Below are 22,980 nucleotides of genomic sequence, written 5' to 3'. Positions count from 1 at the left end.
ACACCTTTGCAGACAGCGTTGTCTAAGCTTTAAGCACTCCTCATCTGTTTTCTGAGCTGCAAACATTTTTTGAGTTTTCTTTCAGTTGCTGGTCAGGCAATGATAATTGCAGTAGAATGTGAACCCACTTCTTCAATTAGATCCAACTTTCTATGTTTGCTTCATCCACTGCTGCCCTTGAAAGTGCATCAATCATTTATTTGTACCTTTGACTGTTAAAATCGAGAGTGTGGTGCTGGAAAAGCACAGCAGGTCAGGCTGCATCCGAAGAGCAGGAGAATCAACGTTTTGGGCATAAACCCTTCGTCTGGAATCACTGACAATTATAAACATATCTCACCATTGTAAGCCTGACTCTTTGTATTTGCCGTTTTAAAAGATCTCCTTTTAATCTTAATAACATGAGAATTGGCGTATGGTCCACCTTGACCTGGAATCTCAATGCCCTGAGATAGTCTGCAAACCTTTTACATCCCCATATACTGTCAATGCTTGCCTTCTGATTGTGGATCCTGATCTCTACTGAGTAGTTTTTCAGATTATCCTTTCTAATGTTAAATTCTTCTTAGATTGAAGGAAATCTGACGATTTTTTTGTTTACTGTTCCAGCTACATTGCAATCTATAATTCATCCTATAAAGCTCCAGACCTACAGTATAAATCTGTTAAAAATCAATTCTCCCTGTCATTGAGATTGTTGCTCTTCCTATAAATACATTTTTGGGGCTAAAGTATGCATCAAATGCTTAAGTTAAGGCCTCATACTCTGTGGTAGTTTCTCCCATGCTTTGGCTTACAAGAGCACCATCTGCAATTGTACTTGCACATATAGAAACATGTTGACTTTGTGTTGCAGTTCTGTACTGCTAAAACTAATATTTCTAGAGCTTCCACATCTAGCTTTATTATGGGTTCTTTGCATTTTAATGGCTAGCAATGGCAATGTCTGTACTGAAAATGTAATTCCAAATGACACTGTGCTACACTGACTTCAGTGAGTTCTTTGATTTCATTTTCCATTCTCTGTGTCAAGGTGTCCAGGTTTAATGCTTTTTTTTTTGCTTTCCAGAATCTTCCTGATATGAAGCTTTGGTCACAAAGCCTTGGAAAGTTCTGTCCTGCTCTTTAGAATCTTTGCACTCCGCTGGTTGGCATTTATAGGCCCTTTACTGGCCTCAGAAGTACTCGCACATTTTCAGCTTTGTGTTCAAAGTTTCAAGTTCTGCCCTGGCCTTTGGAGTCTTCCTGCTTTGTTGCTGCATCTTGTGGATTATAATCTAACTTCAAATCCGGATTGTGGAAATTTCTTTTGCTACCACGGTTTATTCTATGCTTTAGAGTTATAGAGTCATAGAGATGTACAGCATGGAAACAGACCCTTCGGTCCAACCTGTCCACGCCGACCAGATATCCCAACCCAATCTAGTCCCACCTGCCACCATCTGGCCCATATCCCTCCAAACCCTTCCTATTCATATACCCATCCAAATGCCTCTTAAATGTTGCAATTGTACCAGCCTCCACCACATCCTATGGCAGCTCATTGCATACACGTACCAATCTCTGCGTGAAAAAGTTGCCCCTTAGGTCTGTTTTATATCTTTCCCCTCTCACCCTAAACCTGTGCCCTCTAGTTCTGGACTACCCGACACCAGGGAAAAGACTTTGTCTATTTATCCTATCATGCCCCTCATAATTTTGTAAACCTCTATAAGGTCACCCCTCAACCTCTGACGCTCCAGGGAAAACAGCCCCAGCCTGTTCAGCCTCTCCCTGTAGCTCAGATCACAACATCTTCCTGATAGGAAGGAGACAAGAATTGCACACAGTATTCCAACAGTGGCCTAACCAATGTCCTGTACAGCTGCATCATGACCTCCCAACCCCTGTACTCAATACTCTGACCAATAAAGGAAAGCATACCAAACGCCGCCTTCACTATCCTATCTACCTGCGACTACACTTTCAAGGAGCTATGCATTTGCACTCCAAGGTCTCTTTGTTCAGCAACACTCCCTAGGACCTTACCATTAAGTGTATAAGTCCTGCTAGGATTTACTTTCCCAAAATGCAGCACCTCGCATTTATCCGAATTAAACTCCACCTGCCACTTCTCAGCCTATTGGCCCATCTGGTCCAGATCCTGTTGTAATCTGAGGTAACCCTCTTCGCTGTTCACTACACCCCCAATTTTAGTGTCATCTGCAAACTTACTAACTGTACTTCTTATGCTCGCATCCAAATCATTTATGTAAATGACAAAAAGTAGAGGGCCCAGCACCGATTCTTGTGGCACTCCACTGGTCACAGGCCTCCAGTCTTAAAAACAACACTCCACCACCACCCTCTGTCTTCTATCTTTGAGCCAGTTCTGTATCCAAAGGGCTAGTTCTCCCTGTATTCCATGAGATCTAACCTTGCTAATCAGTCTCCCATGGGGAACCTTGTCGGATGCCTTATTGAAGTCCATATAGATCACATCTACTGGTTTCTGCCCTCATCAATCTTCTTTGTTACTTCAAAAACCTCAATCAAGTTTGTGAGACATGATTTCCCATTCACAAAGCCATGTTGACTATCCTTAATCAGTCCTTGCCTTTTCAAATACATGTACATCCTGTCCCTCAGGATTCCCTCCAACAACTTGCCCACCATCAAGTTCAGACTCACTGGTCTATAGTTACTTGGCTTGTCTTTACTGCCCTTCTTAAATAGTGGCACCACATTTGCCAACCTCCAGTCTTCCAGCACCTCACCTGTAACTATCGATGATACATATCTCAGCAAGAGGCCCAGCAATCACTTCTCTAGCTTCCCACAGAGTTCTCGGGTACACCTGATCAGGTCCTGGAGATTTGTCCACTTTTAACCGTTTCAAGACATCCTCTGTAATCTGGACATTTTGCAAGATGTCACCATCTATTTCCCTACAGTCTATATCTTCCATATCCTTTTCCACAGTAAATACTGAAGCGAAATATTCATTCAGTATCTCCCCCATTTTCTGTGGCTCCACACAAAGGCCGCCTTGCTGATCTTTGAGGGGCCCTATTCTCTCCCTAGTTATCCTTTTGTCCTTAATATATTTGTAAAAACCCTTTGGATTCTCCTTAATTCTATTTGCCAAAGCTATCTCATGTCCCCATTTTGCCCTCCTGAATTCCCTCTTAAGTATACTCTAACTTCCTTTATGCTCTTCTAAGGATTCACTCAATCTATCCTGTCTATACCTGACATATGCTTCCTTCGTTTTCTTACCAAACCCTCAATTTCTTTAGTCATCCAGCATTCCCTGTACCTTCCAGCCTTCACTTACACCCTGACAGGAATGTACTTTCTCTGGATTCTTGTTATGTCATTTCTGAAGGCTTCCCATTTTCCAGCCGTCCCTTTACCTGCGAACATCTGCCTCCAATCAGCTTTCAAAAGTTCTTGCCTAATAACGTAAAGATTGGCCTTTCTCCAATTTCAAACTTCAACTTTTAGGTCTGGTCTATCCTTTTCCATCACTATTTTAAAACGAATAGAATTATGGTCGCTGGCCCCAAAGTGCTCCCCCACTGACACCTCAGTCACCTGCCCTGCCTTATTTCCCAAGAGGAGGTCTAGTTTTGCAACTTCTCTTGTAGGTACATCCACATACTGAATCAGAAAATTGTCTTGTACACACTTAACAAATTCCTCTCCATCTAAACCTTTAATACTATGGCAGTCCCAGTCAATGTTTGGAAAGTTAAAATCCCTTACCATAACTACCCTATTATTCTTACAGATAAGTTAATACTTCTACAAGCATGGTTCAATATCTCTGTATCTCTGGTCTGGTCTACACATACATGCCTAGACATTGCTGACTCCTTAACCAACTTCTAAACTAATGTTTTTCAACTTCTTCAGTACCATAATGTTCTTTATTTACAACTGTATTTTTCAGGTTACTGAATATGCTCTCTGATAGTGTCTAAAACCTCTCTCTCTACCTGCTTCTTTCCAGTTTGGTGTCTTCTAGTATGATGTGCCAGTGTCAGAATTACATCATTTCCACCTTCCAGTATACTACAGGGATATTTGTGTGTCAGATTGAAATAAATGACAAGCTTACCTGCTTAAACATATTAAGAGTCTTGATTATAGAGTAATAGCAGGTTCATTTGGCAAGTAATAGATGAACAAAAATTAACATGAGTCTCCGTAATCTAATACATTAAGAGTGGATCAATTCTGATGGCCACAGATTTATATTTAAATCTAAATAAAATTTAACTCCATGCCAAATTGTCTGGAAAAGATAATCAGTGAACAATGGTTTGAATATTCATAGGCTTCTGCAGCATTCTTTAATTGTGTCCTGCTAAATGTTTGTGGCTTGCTAGGGAAATACGGTTCTAGACATTTAAAAAAACACACAGAAGAAGAATAGAATAATCATTTCTCAGGCCAGCTGTACTGAATACTTCCACCCCCCTCCGAAGAAGAGACTTGAGACTAGTAGCTTTCCACTTGCACCAATTAAGGCATCTCAATTGTTTCCACTGATATTATTGCAATACCTGTGATTACTGATGTCTGATTTTGGTTTACTGTTTTAAGTTCAAAGCTTAGAAATGTGTTGCTGGAAAAGCGCAGCAGGTCAGGCAGTATCAAAGGAGAAGGAGATTCGATGTTTCGGGCATAAGCCCTTCTTCAGGAAGGAACCGGTTTTAAGTTCAAGGCCATTATATACAAAATGGGGGAAAACATTACTTTGCTTCTAGCTACTCACTAGGAATGGCATGATGCTTATGAATTTTCCTTCTACTTTGTAAACAATAGACAAACTGGTGTTCCGGTTTCCAACCACAGTCCAAAGATATGCAGGTTGAGTGGATTGACCATGCTAAGTTTCTCCTTAGTGTCTCAGGATGTGCAGGTTAAATGGGTTATCTATGGGAAATGCAGAGTTTTGGTGATAGGCTAGGATGGGATGAAATGGTCTTCAGAGGGTTGGTGCATGACACAATGGGCCGAAGGGCCACCTTGCCGCACTATGAATTCTGCACCAAAGGTGAGCCGTCCCTGCATGCAAAGCGTTCTTGAAATAGCATTGCAATGACAGATGCTTGTGCACCCAGCATTGCAAATCTCTGCATGCTGAGCATCCTACAAATGTTTTGGAGAGGTACCATGGTGGTCATGATGGGTTGATAAATGTCCGATGATGCCATGTCTATCGATGAGGGGTATATGCAACTGGCCATGCCCTGAAATGCTGTTTAGTCCTAAGAAACATGGAGGTCCTTCATAGCCAACTGTGAGCTGAACTTGCCAGGCACTCACTTTGACTCCCATGTTAAGGTTTCTGAACCTTTATTTAAAAAGGGAAGCACTGTGGCTGTTGGAAATCAGAAACAAAAACAGAACTGGCTAGAAAACCTAAGCAGCTCTGTCAGTGTTTGTAGAGAGAAATCAGAGTTATGTGACCATTGTTCAGAAGTGAACAGGCTTTTCTTTTGGTAAGGTAGCAAGCTGCATGCTAATGAGTCAAGTTTAGATTTCTTACAGTGTGGAAACGGGCTCTTCAGCCCAACAAGTTCACACCGACCCTCCGAAGGGCAACCCACCCAGACCCATTCCCTTATCACTACGGGCCATTTAGCATGGCCAATTCACCTGGCCTGCACATCTTTGGGCTGTGGGAGGAAACCAGAGCACCCTGAGGAAACCCACTCAGATACTGGGAGAATGTGCAAACTCCACACAGACAGTTGCCTGAGGCAGGAATTGAACCCGGGTCTCTGGCACTGTGAGGCAGCAGTGCTAGCCACTGTGCTGCTGTTGAGGCATTAATTAGGTGTTTCACATACTAGAATCAATGTTAATTGGCAACTCACCTCTGCCTTGTGAATTATAAAAGAGAGAGTGTGCTGCTTCAAATGTCAAGAGGGATGCACCAGACTTCTTGTCTAATTCTGCCACAAATCCCACGTCACTGAGACGTCGATAAGATTCTGCCAAGTGAGCCACTATTGCACAGGATGAGGCAACTTAGACCTTATGTGCTTTATTGGAAATACTTCTAAAGATTCTAAGGCTGAATTTGTTGGAAAGATTTTCATAATATGAAAGATATAGGATTACTGAAACTTTTAGGTTCATGATTCCAAGATGCAATGTGCGCTATTTTTGCTCAAGAAAAGGGCTGGCATGTGATATCCTCAGTATTAGACAAACTATGGGGTTCTTTTTCACTGGAACATAGGAGGTTGTGGGGTGATTTTATAGAGGTTTAGTAAATCCATGAGGGGCATTGATAAGGTGAATAGCAAAGGTATTTCCTGAAGGTGGGGGAGTTCAAACTAGGGGCATATTTTTATGGTGAGAGGAGAAAGGTTTAAAAAGGACATGAGGGTCAACTTTTTTACACAGAGAGTGGTTATACTTGGAATGAACTACTAGAGGAAGTGGTACAGTTAAAGTGTTTAAAAGACACTGCATTCGTATCTCCTCAGTGACTAGTAACCACCTCTCCGATAAATCTACCTGTTGAGTACAGAACCTAAAAGGAATTACGCGGTCTTCTATATATTTTCTAATCAACAAGTCACATTATAAGTATTGCACACAGTGCAGCTAACCATTCTCTCCTACTTTTAGCTCTCATGATTCAGTTTCTCTCTGGCCTACTGTCAATAATCTCCTTGTCTGTCTGCCCCTCTCAGATCTGTTTCTCTCTCTCTCGGGTCTGTCTATATCTAGTCACTCACCCTACCGTCCCCCATCTTCAGCATGAGTAAAATGTTAACGCTGCTTTCTCTCCACGGATGCTGCCAGACCTTCTGTGCTTCTCCAGCGATTTTTCTGTTTTGGTTCAGATCTCCAGCATCTGCAGTTTTTTGCTTTATTTTTATGCTGATACATTTAGTTTCTCTTCAGAAAAGTAGTACATGCCTACCTAATGTTGATTATTGATCAGGCTTTAAGAGTCTTAAGTTTACTGAGTCCAAGGCAGGTAGATGGTAATAAGCTACATATCAGCCACACTGTCTGATACTATTACCAGATTTTTATCTCTGAATGTATACTATTAGACGGATTACTTTGAAAATGTACAATACTGATACCATAGAACAACATTTTGAAAAGGTGAAAAATAAGTCCTGTCATGACTCGACGGGGTAGCGCCCCATAAATTGAGCCCTACTATTCCCAAAGTCATATCCAATTTTCAAGGTTTATTTTTCAAAGGTATGTGCACATTATCCCAATTTACCTGACTTTCAAGCCAAGATTCATAGAATAATTGGACTAAGTTTCGATATCAAATAAAAGGATAAAAACCACTGGCATATTACACTATTAGAACTTTGTGTACACACACACACAGATTATTGGCGGAGGTAGAAAAACTGGAAAGCCAGTTCAGTGTTTTCACTCCCCAATTCCGATGGTGAGATAATCTCACTTTGGCTAGCCAGGCCCTTAGTGTTCACTTGTCTTTCACCGGAAACTTACTTACGGTTGTAAGATACAGAGTGACTGATTCACTTGGAAAATATCTCTCATTTATCAATTCAAAAGTCACAGCTCACAGCAACTGCTGCAGGACAGGTAATTGGTTTTCTTCACCTTTAAATTGGTTTGTTTTACTGCAGAGATTAGATGGATTCTGCTGGGGAGAATAACAGCACACCCTACCATGTCTATCCTCTGTGTGTTTGTGTCTCTGTAACTTGTTTTCAGTTCTAATCTGCTGAGTTAGTGAGAACCAATCAGCTATAGTAATAAACAACTCTTCAGCTCTGAGTCATCTGCTCGGTTCAACACAGTTCTTGGAGTAAGAGATGTTGGATAGCTAAGTGGATGATTTAGGCAACAAAAGTAATATTTGTTTTGGCAACAGAGTTAAGGTTGCTGATTGAATATTCTGTTGCAATAAGCCTAAGTTTAGCTAGTTTCCATATTGAATCATTCAATAAGGGCAAGATGCTTAGCTCCACATTTATTCAACCTTTTTTATTTTGAAGTATTTATGTGTACAGTGTAAACAAGTGACTCCTAAATATCACACTGCCAGCTTGACCAATATTTTACTCTTATAATAATGCCAAAAATATTTTTTGAGAACTAGGAAGTTGATTGTCTTCATTCAATCATTATCCATTATTCTTTCCACACTCTACTCATCTGCATTCATTTTCCAACAGACAGATTGCCCGCTGTGACTTAACCAGAAATAGCATCTGCCTCATTATCCACTTGAGAATCTTCACTGAGATTTTTGAAGTTGCTCCAAATGCTTTGTGAACATTCAAAATTGCAGAAAGAGTAGGAAAATAATGTGAATGTAGATTTGTGTAGAATTGTGGTTGTAGTTGAGTTTCCGTGAAACTATCCAAATGAAAGAAATAATGGCAAATTTAATGTGAATTGTAAGGATTAAACATTTTCCAGAAACAGTGGTCACATCTGATTGCAACCATAGGAAAGAGATACCAAGTGAAGTCTGTAGTTACTTATATTACTAATCCACCAAAGGATTAGCTCAGTTGGCTGCATGGTTGGTTTGCAAAGCAGTGTGATACCAACAGTGTGGGTTCAATTCCCATCACCAGCTGAGGTTACTATGAAGGACTGTCCTTCTTAACTTCTTCCCCCTGCCTGAGGTATGGTGGCCCTCAGGTTAAATCACCACCAGATATCTCTTGTCTAATGAGAGAGCAGCCCTATGGTCTGGTAAGGTTATAGTGACTTGACTTGAACCCATCAAAATGCTCAAGTCAGGTCTCTGTGGTATGTAATTTTGTGCAGTTGATTAAATCACTGAGTTACTGTGATACCAGTCATATTCAATTTTTATTTTTCCAATAGGATTCAGAGATCTGTGTGGAGTTTGCACGTTCTCCCCGTGTCTGCGTGGGTTTCCTCCGGGTGCTCCGGTTTCCTCCCACAGTCCAAAGATGTGCGGGTCAGGTGAATTGGCCAAGCTAAATTGCCCGTAGTGTTAGGTAAGGGATAAATGTAGGGGTATGGGTGGGTTGCGCTTCGGCGGGTCGGTGTGGACTTGTTGGGCCGAAGGGCCTGTTTCCACACTGTAAGTCTAATCTAATCTAATCTATACCAGAGACCCTTGGAGAAAATCAACAGCCTTTTCTGTTGTATTATTGGGGACTGGTACACGAATAATATAAAAACAGGTTGTTTGTTAGAGGTGTTTGACTTTAGAGAATACACAGGGTTAGAGGGGATAGGATCTCTCACCGAAAGCTAGCATAGGCTCAGCAGGCTGAGTGGCCCCTTCTGTGTTGTAACTATTCCATGTTTGTACCGCTAAAATCTGATCTGTGTACCTCCAGATATTCATTGTAATGTCTGTGAAAAGGGACATTATCCGGCCTCCAGGACATGGCACCAGATTGCTTGTTATTTTCACAGATTTAAGAAGAGTTTATACTTGTGTATGCAGAGTGAAACATGAACCCTTGTGATAGAGGGGACTAGATTTGAAGGGATATTGGTCACGACCCTTAAAGCATTCTAAATCACTTTCTAAAAAGTTTGAATATGGGGAAAGAACCAATATGGAAGTATTTAAGTGTGACCACCTACTCTGCAGTAATCACCCAAAAGAAAGGGACAGTATATATAGTCACCGGTGTTGTGGCTCCTTGGATGTTTTATTGAATTGACTCTTGGAACTGTTGGTTTGCTCTTGGATTCCCTATCATTACTTTCCAATTCTCCAGAAGCAGTGAAATCGGCTTACCCTACTATTAAAGTTTCTAATAATATACTACAATAACAGACTCTATTTTATTTCTCCAACTTTCAATTGTTGAGAGATTTCTAAACTTTGCCAACCACTGGATCTGTCCCAACTGTTTTTCCCACTTTTCTATGTTAATTCCTAACATTTGACAAGTCAGCACTAAACCATGCAATGAGCTCTGGGCAGAATCTTCCCAGCCCTTGAATGATGGGAGTAGCGGCAATTCACTTGGTGAGTTACACAGTTGGGGTTCAGGTCACTCATCAGTCAGAGGCCTATCTTTCCAAATCAGTCAGGGGTGTGGGGTATGGTCAGTTCAGAGGGTCTCCTCACTGAAAGTCAATGGGAGGTTAACAGAGGCCACTGCTGCTTTGGTGAGAGGTTAATTGCCATTGCTGGGGAGACCAGACACGAAGTAAACAAACTGCTTTTGTTTGTCATGTCTCTACCAGACTATTCGTTCCCTTTTTGAAATTAATTATGTGTTTTTGTGTATTTGTTGCATTTTTAATTCTTTCTTTCATGAAGGATGCCTTGTAACTGATCCTTCATTTAGATGTAGTTAACTGTTTTTTTACTTGAAGATAACTGCATGCTTAAAAAATGCAGAAATGAATAAAAATATTTATTGCCATTGAGTGAGAAGAGGGTAAGGAGGAAAGCTGAATCCCACTTTTTATCTTTGAAAGTCCAGCTTCATGCTGTTGGTTTAATTATCCTCATGCAAAGACCTGTCAGCATAAAGTGCCAATTACTCATCAATTGCTCAAGCAAGGAAATGACAAATTTTAATCTTGAATGCAAATTACTGTCTGAAATACCAAAGGAACATAGGATGTGTACATATTCTCAATAAAGAGATTATAACATTCAATTAGTTTATATTTTTGTGGGAGTGCCTCATGGGTAAGAGCTAAGCAAATAGGGTTTCGAGCAAACCACATATTTAGGAATCTCTTGTAAATGTTTGAAGACTGTAAGGGAACAGATGGAAGATGGATGTTTTAGAAATAAGATGCTGTATTTACTGAGACAGCTTTTGATTCTCACACTGAATAAATTACTTCGAAAGATATCAATAGCAATTTAGAGAACATATGCAAATGACAAAACCATTCAAAAGGATAAATTTTGCTAAACTTTCCGTAAATAAATGTTTCTTATTTAAATAGTTCCTGCAAGCAGAACATGTTTTGAGTATGAAATCTCCCTACGAAAACCTCACTTTTGTTCCAGAGTCATATCAAGTTTCTGGTTTAAAAAAAAAGATTGAATTTGAATTATTTAATTTCTGACTTGTATACTTCAAGCCTTCAGCAATTTTATAATTATTTACCAGCTGGCTCTTATGTTCAGTTAGCTTCCATTGAATGTTATATATTAGTTAATTCAAGATTTGCATCTGAACGGAAACGGTTGCTGAGCGTGAAATTCAATCATGTACTATACAGGCTTGCCTGTTTGAGGCCAGACTACCATGAGCTGGTATCTTTGTAGCTTGCACATTGTGCACCATTGACGTGGAGAAGTAGATGCAAACACTTATTGAACCTAAACAAATGAAAACAACGCTAACCTGATGTCATATAACCCAACTGGCTAATGCAATTGGACCATGCGAATCCTAGCACCATTCCCAAAACAAAGCATGAAGAAGCAAGATGCAGTAATATTTTTAAAAAGTGTGTCGACCACCCATATAAGATCACTCGAATTCCTGTGATACTACTGCGAGATAGTCTGGTGCAGATCCTGGAGGTGATCTTCTTGGTTAACTACTTCCCCTCTCTGCTGAGAGTGGTTATTGAGGGTGACCTGGCCCTGCAAGACCATGGTGTTTTTCTCCTCTTACCCACCTGCAGAGTAATGTCAGCAGTGCCACATCAGTTAGTGTGCAGTGGTGCCTATCTTTCAGACATTTCTAAGATAGCAATTTTTTTTCCCAAACTTGCCTTTACCAAAATAAACCATTTTGCACATTTGAGAAAGAATACTAAAGGTGCCACATGCAGACCACCTGAGCAGAATTGTGAGAACATCAGAGCTTCGCACTCAGGTTCCTGTGCTGAAATCATTCAGAGGAGATGGGAGTCCAATTTTGTGTTTTACTGATCTCAATCTCAATGGTGAAATCATTCTGAAAAGTTGGAACCATTGAAATTCTTGTCTGCCAATTTTCTGTTGACTCAATGGAGTAATTTGCTGACTGACACATTATCAGCATTAACTGATCATACGCTTGATGGCTTAAACTTACAATGTTGTGACAACTCTATTCAAAGATAAATCTCATCCATAATATCTAACAGACTAGGAAGAGGGTATTTAGCATTGAAATAATTCGCCCATCCAAATGTCATATATCCCTTTTAAAGCTCAACTATTCATTTTCTTTCACTGAAATATTAAAATATTTTGCTTGTAAATTCTGACAGCATCCTGTGATTTCTCTTATTTAAAATTTACAGCCATATAATAAAATAAAATTTGAGTAAAATAGTTCGCACTGTGGTCAAATATGACTGAACTCTTTTTCCACAAAGTAGCAGCTGTTTGTTGTATCTTAAATTTTGTGCTGAACCTTTGCAGGGTCTACTGAAACAACTGGTAAAGCAACTGGAGAAAGAAAAGAAAAGTCTTGAAAACCAGCTGAAAAATTATGAGTGGAGAATAGAACAAGAAGCAAAGGTTTGTATTCCATCCTTTGTTTGGCAGTTTGGGCTCCTAATTAAACCAATATCCATTTATCTTGAGCGGAAAATAAAAAGAGGGTAAATTTCCTGATGCTCTATTCTCAGTGTTGAAGTGCACTGTAATATTTTTGTTCTCTGTTCAATTCAGACTCATTACAAACATGGCTCACAATTGTATGAGCTGGACTAATGAATTCACTCTAAACATAGCTAGTAGCGAGTCCTAAACAATTAGCCAGTACCTAACAGCAGGTCTTAATAAATGACAGGATTGTAGGCCTCAGTACTAAATTATGAGAATTGATATTATTTTCAAGTTTGAGCTGCAACAACTTGACATATTGTCTTGAGTGATGATCAACTACAGATTGTATGGTACTGTCTGATGGATATATTGCCAGATCTACATAATTATATAAATGCACCACTATACATTGAATATTTACACGCTCAAACTCATTGTTAGTAGGAGATTTATATTTAGCAGGGAGTATTGCATGACTCCAATAGGTTATATAAATCAACTCTATTGTGCTAGTTTTACTATGCTTAACACAAATTTATATTTTGAATCAATTCATCAGGTCTGAGGAAGACTAGGGGTTTTGATTAACTGTCGTTAGAAATGGGTTCGTACTTCAGAATTCAAATAGCTCCAAGGCATTTATGGGTAAACTCAGTGATCAGTTACTTAACTTTGGTTGGTTCTACCTACTGTGATATGGACATTATAGAAATCAAACTCATTGTTTTCTATACATATTTGTTTTGAGATATACTTAGTCAGAAGAGTTTGCAACTAGTATTGAATTATCTCCATTAAGATTTTGAGAAAGTGCATAAATGTTTAATGATTTTCCCTTTGGATTTCTAAAAACCATCCAAAGATTATTCCTGGTAGAAATAGTTATTTTATTTCAGAGCAATAAAAATAATTCATAAATAATCAGTACTCTCCTCTCCAACAGTATGAAATACTCTTCCCTTTTTACATTATCATTCTTAGACATGTCCTAATGGGTGCGAGACAAAGCGCTTCAACCAATTCTGAAAAACATGCTCAAGCTGAAAATAGGATAAATACAATTGAAGCAATGGACAGTTATCACATTTGAAAGTTTGGGTCATATTGCTTTTAAGAGGTTAACAGCTAAAAAGGTATGATCAGAAACTGATCTGGAATTACTGTGGTAGAGGAGCTGGGCTTGCAGAGCTGGAGACAAGGTATCCACAGTGCTGTCATGACTATGCAGGTGGATTATTTGATTCGGAGCTTTGGAAGCTAAATTGCTTAAATGCACTCATCAAATTCAAAGGCTGTAAAACCCAGTTAATTCATTAGATCAGGGAAACATTTGTAAATCAGGGATAATTAACCTAAAGTTCAAGTTAAGCATATCTCAGGGTAGCTGCATCATTAAGGAGGTGCATTGGGCCTAAGATGAATCTATGGATTTAATTTACCTGAGTGAGTTTTTGCTGGGAGAGGTTTGTTCCAGTTTGCAGCTGCACAATTGCTGAAGTATAAGTGGTCCCAAGCAGCACAAATAGAAATGAGGACAAGACTAGTTAATTTTGATGCCAGCTCTCTTAGATATAATTAAATTGTATTTCCAAACTAACTATCAAAAGCTAAACTTCGGATAACATTCACTTGGACAAGGTACTGAAACCCAATGCGAAGTTAGCGTGTGCGGATATTTTATTCCATTTCAATCCCCATTTTAAAGAGGAACGTGAGAAAGTCATATTAATTCTCAGGGACCAGATCATTGGGGATTTCAGGGTGAGAAGTATGAAAGATTTCTTCCAGAAATTCTCCATTTAAGCACATTTAAGCTCATGTTGTACACCAAATTTATCTATAAGAAGAAACCCTAACTTTAGATATTGTGGGATGCCGAGCGGAGATATTTGTATCACTAACAACGACAGGTGAGGTGCCGGAAGACTGGACAATGGCTAATGTTGTGCCTTTATTTCAGAAAGGCTGCAAGGAAACAACAGATCAGTGAGTCTGATGTCAGTAGTGGGTAAGTTTTGGAAGGGATTCTGAGAGATAGAAACTACATGCATTTGGAAAGAGAAGGACTGATTAGGGATTGTCAGCATGGCTTTGTGCATGGGAAATTGTGTCTTACAAACTTGACTGAGTTTTTTAAAGAAGTAACCAAAAAGATTCATAAGAGAGGAGTGGTAGTCATTGTTTACTTGAACTTTAGTAAAGGCTTTGCCAAGGTTCCACATGGTCGACTGGTTAGTAAAGTTAAATCACATGGGATCCAGGGAGAGCTAACCAATTGGATACAAAATTAGCTTTACAGTAGGAGACAGAAGGTGGTGGTAGAAGGTTGTTCAGACTGGAAGCCTGTGACCAGCAGTCTGCTGCAAGGATTGGTGCTGGGTCCACATTGTTCATTATTCATATCAACAATTTGGATGAGAATATAGAAAGTATAGTTAGTAAGTTTGCAGATGGCACTGATATTGGTGATATAGTGGACAGTGAAGCAAGTTATCAAAAAGTGCAACAGGATCTTGATCAGTTGTGCCAATGGATCAAGGAATGGCAGATGGAGTTTACTTCAGTTAAATGTGAGGTGTTGCATTTTAGGAAGACAAATCAGGACAGAATTTACACAGATAATGGAAGGTCCTGAGGTGTGTTGTCAACCAGAGAGACCTAAGGTACATAATTCCTTCAAAGTGGAATCATAGGTAGACAGGATGGTGAAGGAGACTTTTGGTACGTTTGCCTTAATCAGTCCGAGCATCGAGTAAAGGAGTTGGGATGTCATGTTACGGCTGTTATTAAACTGGAATGATACAGAGACTGGAGGGTTTCAGTTAAAAGGAGAGGTTGGATAAACTTGGACATTTTATCCTGGTGCATAGGAGGCTGAATAGTTACTTTATAGAGGTTAAAAAGTCATGAGGGCATAGATAGGTGAATATCAAGGCCTTTTATCTAGGGTGAAGATTTCAAAAACTAGAGGGCATTGGTTTAAAGTGAGAGGGGAAAGATTTAAAAGGGGCCTGTGGGTCAATTTTTTCACAAAGAGATAGATTACTTACAGTGTGGAAACAGGCCCTTCAGCCCAACAAGTCCACACCGACCTGCCACCCACCCAGACCCATTCCCCCACACCTAACATTAGGGGCAGCTTAGCATGGCCAATTCACCTCACCTGCACATTTTTAGATTGTGGGAGCACCCGGAGGAAACCCACGCAGACACTGGGAGAATGCAAACACCACACAGAGAGTCGCCTGAGGCGGAAATTGATCCTGGGTCTCTGGTGTTGTGAGGCAGCAGTGCTAAGGTACAATTACAACATTTAAGAGACATTTGGACAGGTACATGAATGGGAAAGATTTAGAAAGCTACGGGCCAAATGCAGGCATATGGGACTTGTTCAGTTTATGAAACTGGTACGGATGAGTTGGGCTGAAGGGTCTGTTTCCATGCTGTATGACTCTATGATGTATCAGTGCATGAATATGAGATATATAATGAAAGTGTTATGCTTGTTTTTTTCTAATCAGATCTTTTTATACTAGGAGACTTGAAATTATTTTCTCCAGTAAAACTTCAAACAGAGTTGGTAGTATCTCTAAGGGAAGAGATTTTAAATGGTCTTTTTATTCAACCTTAATTTGAGAAAAGTACTTTACTTTGAAACATTATTCAGCCTTGGTAATTGTCATTTTTAAAATAAATGAGGTCTAATTAGATAATTGCTCCTTTTCATATATTCTCCAATTCTTCAAAATTATACCCAAGCTTTATTGGTGTCAAATATTTCTTGTTTGATCTTTTGAATTCTAACTGCTAGACTATTAATCCAAAGACCCAGGTAATGTTCTGGGGATCCAGGTTTGAATGGCATAGCAGGTTCAAAGGGATGAAAGGCCAACTCCTGCTTCCACATTCCTGAGGATACAGGATGAAGCATATTTTCCTGTGATACGTATGACTTTTCCATTAGTGCAATTGCTACAATCGTGGCCAGTCAGCAGTTGCTCTTAGATAACATAAAGCTAAAGTAATATTGAACCCTGATTATGTGATTTAGTTTGCTTGATTGTCATTCTCTTTTTTAACAACTATTTCCTCCAGGCCTATCACAAAGCCAATGATGAACGTCGTACATATCTAACAGAAATCGCACAAGTAGGTTTATTTTTGTTTGTTGAACAAATTCGAGCCATGCAGTATTTTAAAAGAAATTCCAATGTGTTCCATGGTATTTGTTTTAACTGTTTTTGTAAAATAACTGAATACTTAAACAATCACAGAAGAAAAATCATCATTTGGACTCAGAATTATTGTAGAGAGTTTGTTTGATCCATTCCCTGATTTAAGAAAAATATTGTTTGATAATGAAACCTTTACAGTGCTGCTTGGTTGGATTTATGAGCTCAGCAGTTTGTTGAATATGCTATATTATGTTCGATGTTGAAACTTACTTTTGTTGCTGCTTATGGAAATTCTTCTCCTTGGTAATTGCTCATTTTAATCCAGTCTGTATTTAAGCAACAAGTTGTCAAATCATAAGCAGACTGAGGTTAGTTAATACAAACAAAATCAGAAATTGCTGGAGAAACTCAGCAGGTCCACCAGCATCTGTGGAGAGAAAGTACTATTAGATGTTTCAGATCCTGTGACCTTTCTTCAGAATGTTAGCAGGATATTGCACATCCCTGTAAGACTCTAATACAGATCAGATACTCCAGCCAGCAACTTTGTGCTTGCCCCAAATTGATCCCAATAAAAATAATCAAAATCATAAATTATTAAAAGGGACATTTGAGCTTGGATTGACCCCAATTTTATGCTGCCTATACTATTAAATGGGTGGTATCGGAAGCTGGGTAAGAGTGGGCATTCGGTTTTATTTTATAAGTCTGTAAAGTGGCAGGAAGGTGGAAGGTATTATCTTTGGGATGATGCAGTTTGCTCATTTGGGGCAAAGTCTCCCCTGTCTGAAGTCCCTGATTGACCTTATTCTGGAATCTTCTTTCATGGGTCTGTCTGCATGCAGTCCCAGTGGCAACCGCTACAAAGCTCTAGCACTACTGGCCTCATAACAGTTACCAAAAAGACTAAGTTTATTATAAAATTGACTGGTCACTTCCTTAAGCTTAAATCTTTCATGACCTCAGCATATGTTTCATAGCCATAGTGTATTTTAGGATTGTTGAAATGCAAGTAATTGGATACAGTAAGGTCTGACAAACAACAGTGCAATAATGATGAAATGATTGCTTTTTAAACGTCGTTCATTAGGTGCTGAATATTGATCAGGAAAGCAAGTGGGAATTCTCGATATCCTTCAAAATTAGTTTTATGTGATCTTTAGCCCTTATCTGTGTGCTCATCTCCCTTGTCATTCAATTGTATTACTATTCCTGAAGCCCCCACCATCGGTATCATCATTTATCAAAAACATAATTGAACTAATCATACAAACAATGGCCACAAGAGTAAGTCAAAGCTGGCAATTCTGGGAATTTCAGTAACTCAGCTCCTGACATCCAAAGCTTGTCCACCATCTACAAGATGAAGAGTGTGGAGTGTGATGCAGCTTCAACAACTCAAGACATTTGACACCAATCAGGACAAAGCAGCCTGTTTGAGCACCCATCCCATCCATTTCCTTCATATGGTGGCAGTAGAGTGTACTATCTACAAGATGTACTGCAGCATCTACCATCTAGAAGGATAAGGGCAGCAAAATGCATGGGAACATGAACACATGCAAGTTGACCTCCAAGCCAATCAGAACTAAATTGCCATCTCTGCGGTTAAAATTCCTTTCTAACAGCACTTTGAGTGTAGCTACCGTTGATGGACTACTGTGGCTCAAAATGACATCTCACCATTACCTTTAAGGGCATTTAAGGATGGGCAACAAATGTTGGCCTTGGCGGTGATACTCATGTATCATGAAGGAATAAAGAAAAACATTTCAACTCTACATGGTCGACATACAAGTGTTGACCTCAAACAAAAGAACAGAAACGTGAAGCAGGATGAATAAAGTCAAAGCTTATTTTCTGCTGGTGGAATTGCAAAAGAATGCAATTTCAACAATTGTCATCATTCAAATTCCTTAAGTGGGAATAGGCCTTCTACTGGGATGATTTTTGTACATAAAATTATATAGTTCAGGAAAGAAATGTAAGTAGACAAAATTATAGTTATGTAACAATGTTGGACTGACCTGGTAGCAAATTTCTGCAAAGTTATGGTCAGTGTTCATTTTTCAGCTTTTTTTTAAATGCAAGTTTTGTTTTAAGAAACTACAGTATAGATTGACACATTCGTTATTTTAAAACAGATAAAAATGTGTGATGTCAAAGATCTGTGGAACATGTAGCTTTAATTATTATGCTTGCACATCTGAAAGGTACTAATTACGTTTTGTCCCATTGCTACTTAGCTGTATAAATTACAGGGAGATTAGCTTCCATTTAACTCCTTCCTACCCAAAGACAGACAAAGCAGAAAATTCTGAACTTCTTGCTGTAAATTGGTTAACGTCATGCTTACTGGCAAAGTTTCAGATGTGTTCCAACCAGGAACAGATGTGAAGAATGAAACAGAGGAAATGGTACTGAATATTAATGAATCTAGAGATTACGAGTGGCAATTTCAGAACCTGAAATATTATCTCGTAACTTTTCAAGGAGATGGATTAAGTAATTATTCACCTTAAGTGGTCCAATTTCCTAAAATTGGTGAAGAGTACAAAATTTTCTGGATTTTTTTTCCTCAGAAGTGGCAGCATAGTGGCTCAGTGGTTAGCACTTTTGCCTCGCAGCACTACGGACGTGGGAGTTTGCACATTCTCCCCATGTCTGCGTGGGTTTTCTCCAGGTGCTCTGGTTTCCTCCCAAAATCCAAAGATGTGCAGGTTAAGTGGATTGGCCAGCTAAATTGCCCATAGTGTTTCAGTGATGTGTTGGTTAGGTTCATTAGTCATGGGGAAATGTAGGGGAATGGTTCTGGGTGGGTTACTCTTCAGAGGGGTCGGTGTGGAGTTGTTGGGCCAAATGGCTGGTTTCCACACTGTGGTGTTTCTATGATTTCTTTTGAGTATAACAGTTTTTTAATCTCCTTGGGAGTAAGTCTATCAAATATTCACAAAGCATAATTACTTTGTAAATTCAGCGCAAGTACATCTTTCTAGTATGGTTAGCAAGGAGGAGATTGCTAGAGGATTTTGCTGAAAACAATTATTTTAGGAATGGCTGAACTAAACAAGATGGCATTAATTAATACCAAATTAAATGCTGAAGAGAAGTCCTAGTTTAATATCGCAATTCAAGAATGTGCTTTGTTTTTAATGGACCAGGTTTCACAATTCTAACTATCAGCTGTGAATGCCATTGCTTTGTCTAAAAGAAAACTGCCCACAAAGATTTTGCCATGTGTGGCATGGATTTTCCCTATCCTGACATTCATTTGAATTTGGTGCCAACTCAAGGGACTCTTAAGGTACATGGTAAAAGTGATGTTATCAAGCAGGGCAAGCAGCCAATCACATTACTCACGACAGCAAGCTAGAAAGTAAATGCACTGACTGTCCTCCGCTGTTAATTACATCTTACCAGATAGAGTTAAACCTGACTATAAAAAGGTAGAAGTTGAAGTACCACAAGATATTTTCAAAAAGTGTATGTTTTTTCATAATGGAGAAAGTTGCATTTTATAAAATTAATTTTTTTATGGTCAGATGTTTTGTAATTTTGAATCTAATATGCTGTTAAAATTTAGTTCTCTCTCATTCACAAGTCACATCTTTAATAACTTTTACAGTGAGATTAATATGTTCTTGCCAGTTCAGTGATTTCAGTTTGTTGAGGTCTGTTGGAGACTTCAGCAGTGCACCCTACAGAGAAAAATAGAATTAATGACAGCAGCTTCTTGAGTTCTTTGTTTTCATGTCAGCGCTCATGCAGACACCAAGGTTGCTACCAGTTCTGGAGCAATGAGAAAATAAAATGCTTACAGTGTTACCATCATTGCTGCTGCAAAATCCAAGCCAATATTTCTGGTACCTTTTGTTGCATTCACATTATCAACATGATTAAATAGGCACAATGACCATATCATAAGATCATCTGAAACATTATCTATTTAGTTCATTATTCAAAGTCATATTACTCTGCTTTAAGTGGGCAAGTTTAAAATAACCTGAGTAAACAAATTCAAATACAGTAAAGTTCAGTTTAAACTTAAGTACTAAATTAGTTATAAACCATTCTTAAGCATTAGAATTCTTCGACCACAGTTTTCAGTAAATAAGGTGCTGTGAGATGTGGCTTGGTGGCAGAGTTTAAGCATCTTACAATAACAGGTTAGAAAGTGCCTTACATTCATATACCACTGACTAATGTACATCACACATGCATTGTTACTGAATGAATATCTACTACTATTCAGTAACCATAACATTAAAGCAGTCATAATGCTAACACAAACACTTGCATGCTCTTTTTGCCTTGCAGTTGTATGGATCCACACTGTATAAGCCAATAGTCACGGCAAAAATTGTAGCCATCAACCTCTTAGTCACTTTGCAAATGGTCCTAACTTACGAAGTCTCTCTGAACTATTTATTGACCCACAGCTGATGAGGGAAATAAACTGGCTCTCTGTAGGCTTCTGGTGTTTTTTCACTAAAGAGAAACGATAATCTTATCAGAAGTCCAATGACTTCTAGTTAAACATTCAAACTCACTAGTTGATCAGCTACCCAAAGCCAATCTCACAGCAGGGAGAAGATGTCATTGACATTTTATTGCGAGTGCAGAGCAGTTATTTGTTTCCACCTGAATCCATCATTGTGCATGCCCCCCGACTTCTGCTTGTCTGTAGTAACTTCCCCATTGCTTGAACAAATAGCACTTAACAGCACTTATACTGAGTGTCAGGAACTCTTTTTAAAAGTACAACATTCCTTTCTATAAGCCTTTGTTTTAAAATAGTTATTTTCCTTTTTCAATAAAATTCCACAATAAAAATAGAGATGATCTTTATAGAGATGACTCTCAAATGTGATGTAAGTGACAACAGATGTTTGTAGCCACATCACCTTTCAATGACAGGTGCAAGTAAGCCAGCTCTGCAGTACAATGATCACTGGATTGGACAGCTTTATAATAATTTCTGATAAACTTGTCAATACAATATTGTGTGGATATTAAGCAGGGAACTTACCTGTGATATATGTTGGTAAATCTTATGATATTAATTAATTCAAGCAGTGCCCTTCATGCAGTTCGAGGTTCTTGCCTGGGATCTTAATTTGTGACTGTGCTTTCTCACTGTAGGCAAGTATGGGTGTGTGGGAGGAAATGCATTCACCATATTCCACCTATGTGAAGATTTTATTAACAGGTTGGAAATTCACAAGCATGGTAATGAGTTTCAGTGCTTCAGACACTTTTCAGACTGAAAAGAAAAACATGAAAACTACACTTCATACTCTTATAACCATAATGAGATAAATCTATAAAATATAAACTATTCAGCAGCTCAGATTGCTGTTTCTTACTGATCAGACTTGAAAGACAAAATTAAAATTTTGATGGCTCAGTGGTTAGCACTGCTGTCTCAGAGCACCATGGACCTGGCTTCAATTCCAGCCTTTGGTGACTGTCTGTATGGTATTTGCATGCTATTCCTGTGTCTGCATGTGTTCCTGCCAGATGCTCTGGTTTCCTCCTACAGCCCAAAGATGTGCAGGCTAGGTGGATTGACCATGATAAAATGTGGAGTTACGGAGAGAAAGTGGGTGCTGGGTCTGGGCGGAATGCTCTTTGGAGAGTCTGTGCAGACTCGATGGGCCAAATGGCCTCTTTCTGTGCTGTAAGGATTCTGTAATTCTAAAATGTGATGCACTTGTGAGACGATATTAATCTCAGGTCAGAGATAAATGGGAAGAATAGTTCCAATGACAGAACAAAAATAAAATACCCTCCACTCCTTATAATTAAAAAGGAAATACCACATCTTCTGACAGCTCATTTCATATATGCACTGACATTCATCTGATTTTTAAAACCGGAGACATCTTGAGCTAAAATAGTTTTTCTTTTCATTTTAAAACAGATTTAATTGGCCACAGTGGTCATTTGATCACAAGTTGAGCCAGTTCATGAAACTATCAATAAGCAGGACCTAGTCTAAATATGAAATTAACAAGTAATCAAAATGAAGTAAACTGGTCACACGCTCCTGCATTTGGTTTCTAGGTGCTTCACATTTTGATTTCCATCATATTTATGGGAGGGAAAGCAGGAGAATGGGGTTGAGAAACATATCAGCCAAAATCAAATTACCGAGCAGAATTGATAGACCAAATTCTGCTCTTGTATCTTATGGTCATAGGTTGGGATGAAAGTCACAACCAGATTATCCAGCTTTAGAAAAAAAAAATGAAGCCAGACAGTGGAATACATAAAGGAGCTATATTTCAACAGGAGGCAGAGAAAGGGAGAGGAAGAGATGAATGATAACAGGAGAACTGG

General features: G+C 39.0%; 1 protein-coding gene across 1 annotated transcript in view; it reads left to right on the top strand.

Annotated features, from left to right (window-relative positions):
* Window positions 1–21,081, top strand: part of ccdc169 (coiled-coil domain containing 169) — a 64,233-nt gene extending 43,152 nt beyond the window's left edge. The window contains exons 5-7 of the mRNA XM_060826981.1: window positions 12,335–12,433; window positions 16,559–16,612; window positions 20,956–21,081. Coding sequence (XP_060682964.1) covers window positions 12,335–12,433; window positions 16,559–16,612; window positions 20,956–21,081 — 279 coding nt within the window. The remainder of the gene's footprint in view (window positions 1–12,334; window positions 12,434–16,558; window positions 16,613–20,955) is intronic.
* Window positions 21,082–22,980: the final 1,899 nt, after the last annotated feature.

This window comes from Hemiscyllium ocellatum, chromosome 6 (assembly GCF_020745735.1).
Source record: "Hemiscyllium ocellatum isolate sHemOce1 chromosome 6, sHemOce1.pat.X.cur, whole genome shotgun sequence".
In the NCBI taxonomy this organism is placed as follows: domain Eukaryota; kingdom Metazoa; phylum Chordata; class Chondrichthyes; order Orectolobiformes; family Hemiscylliidae; genus Hemiscyllium; species Hemiscyllium ocellatum.
Note: the sequence above shows the minus strand (reverse complement) of the source record. Positions and strands in the feature narration are given on the sequence as shown.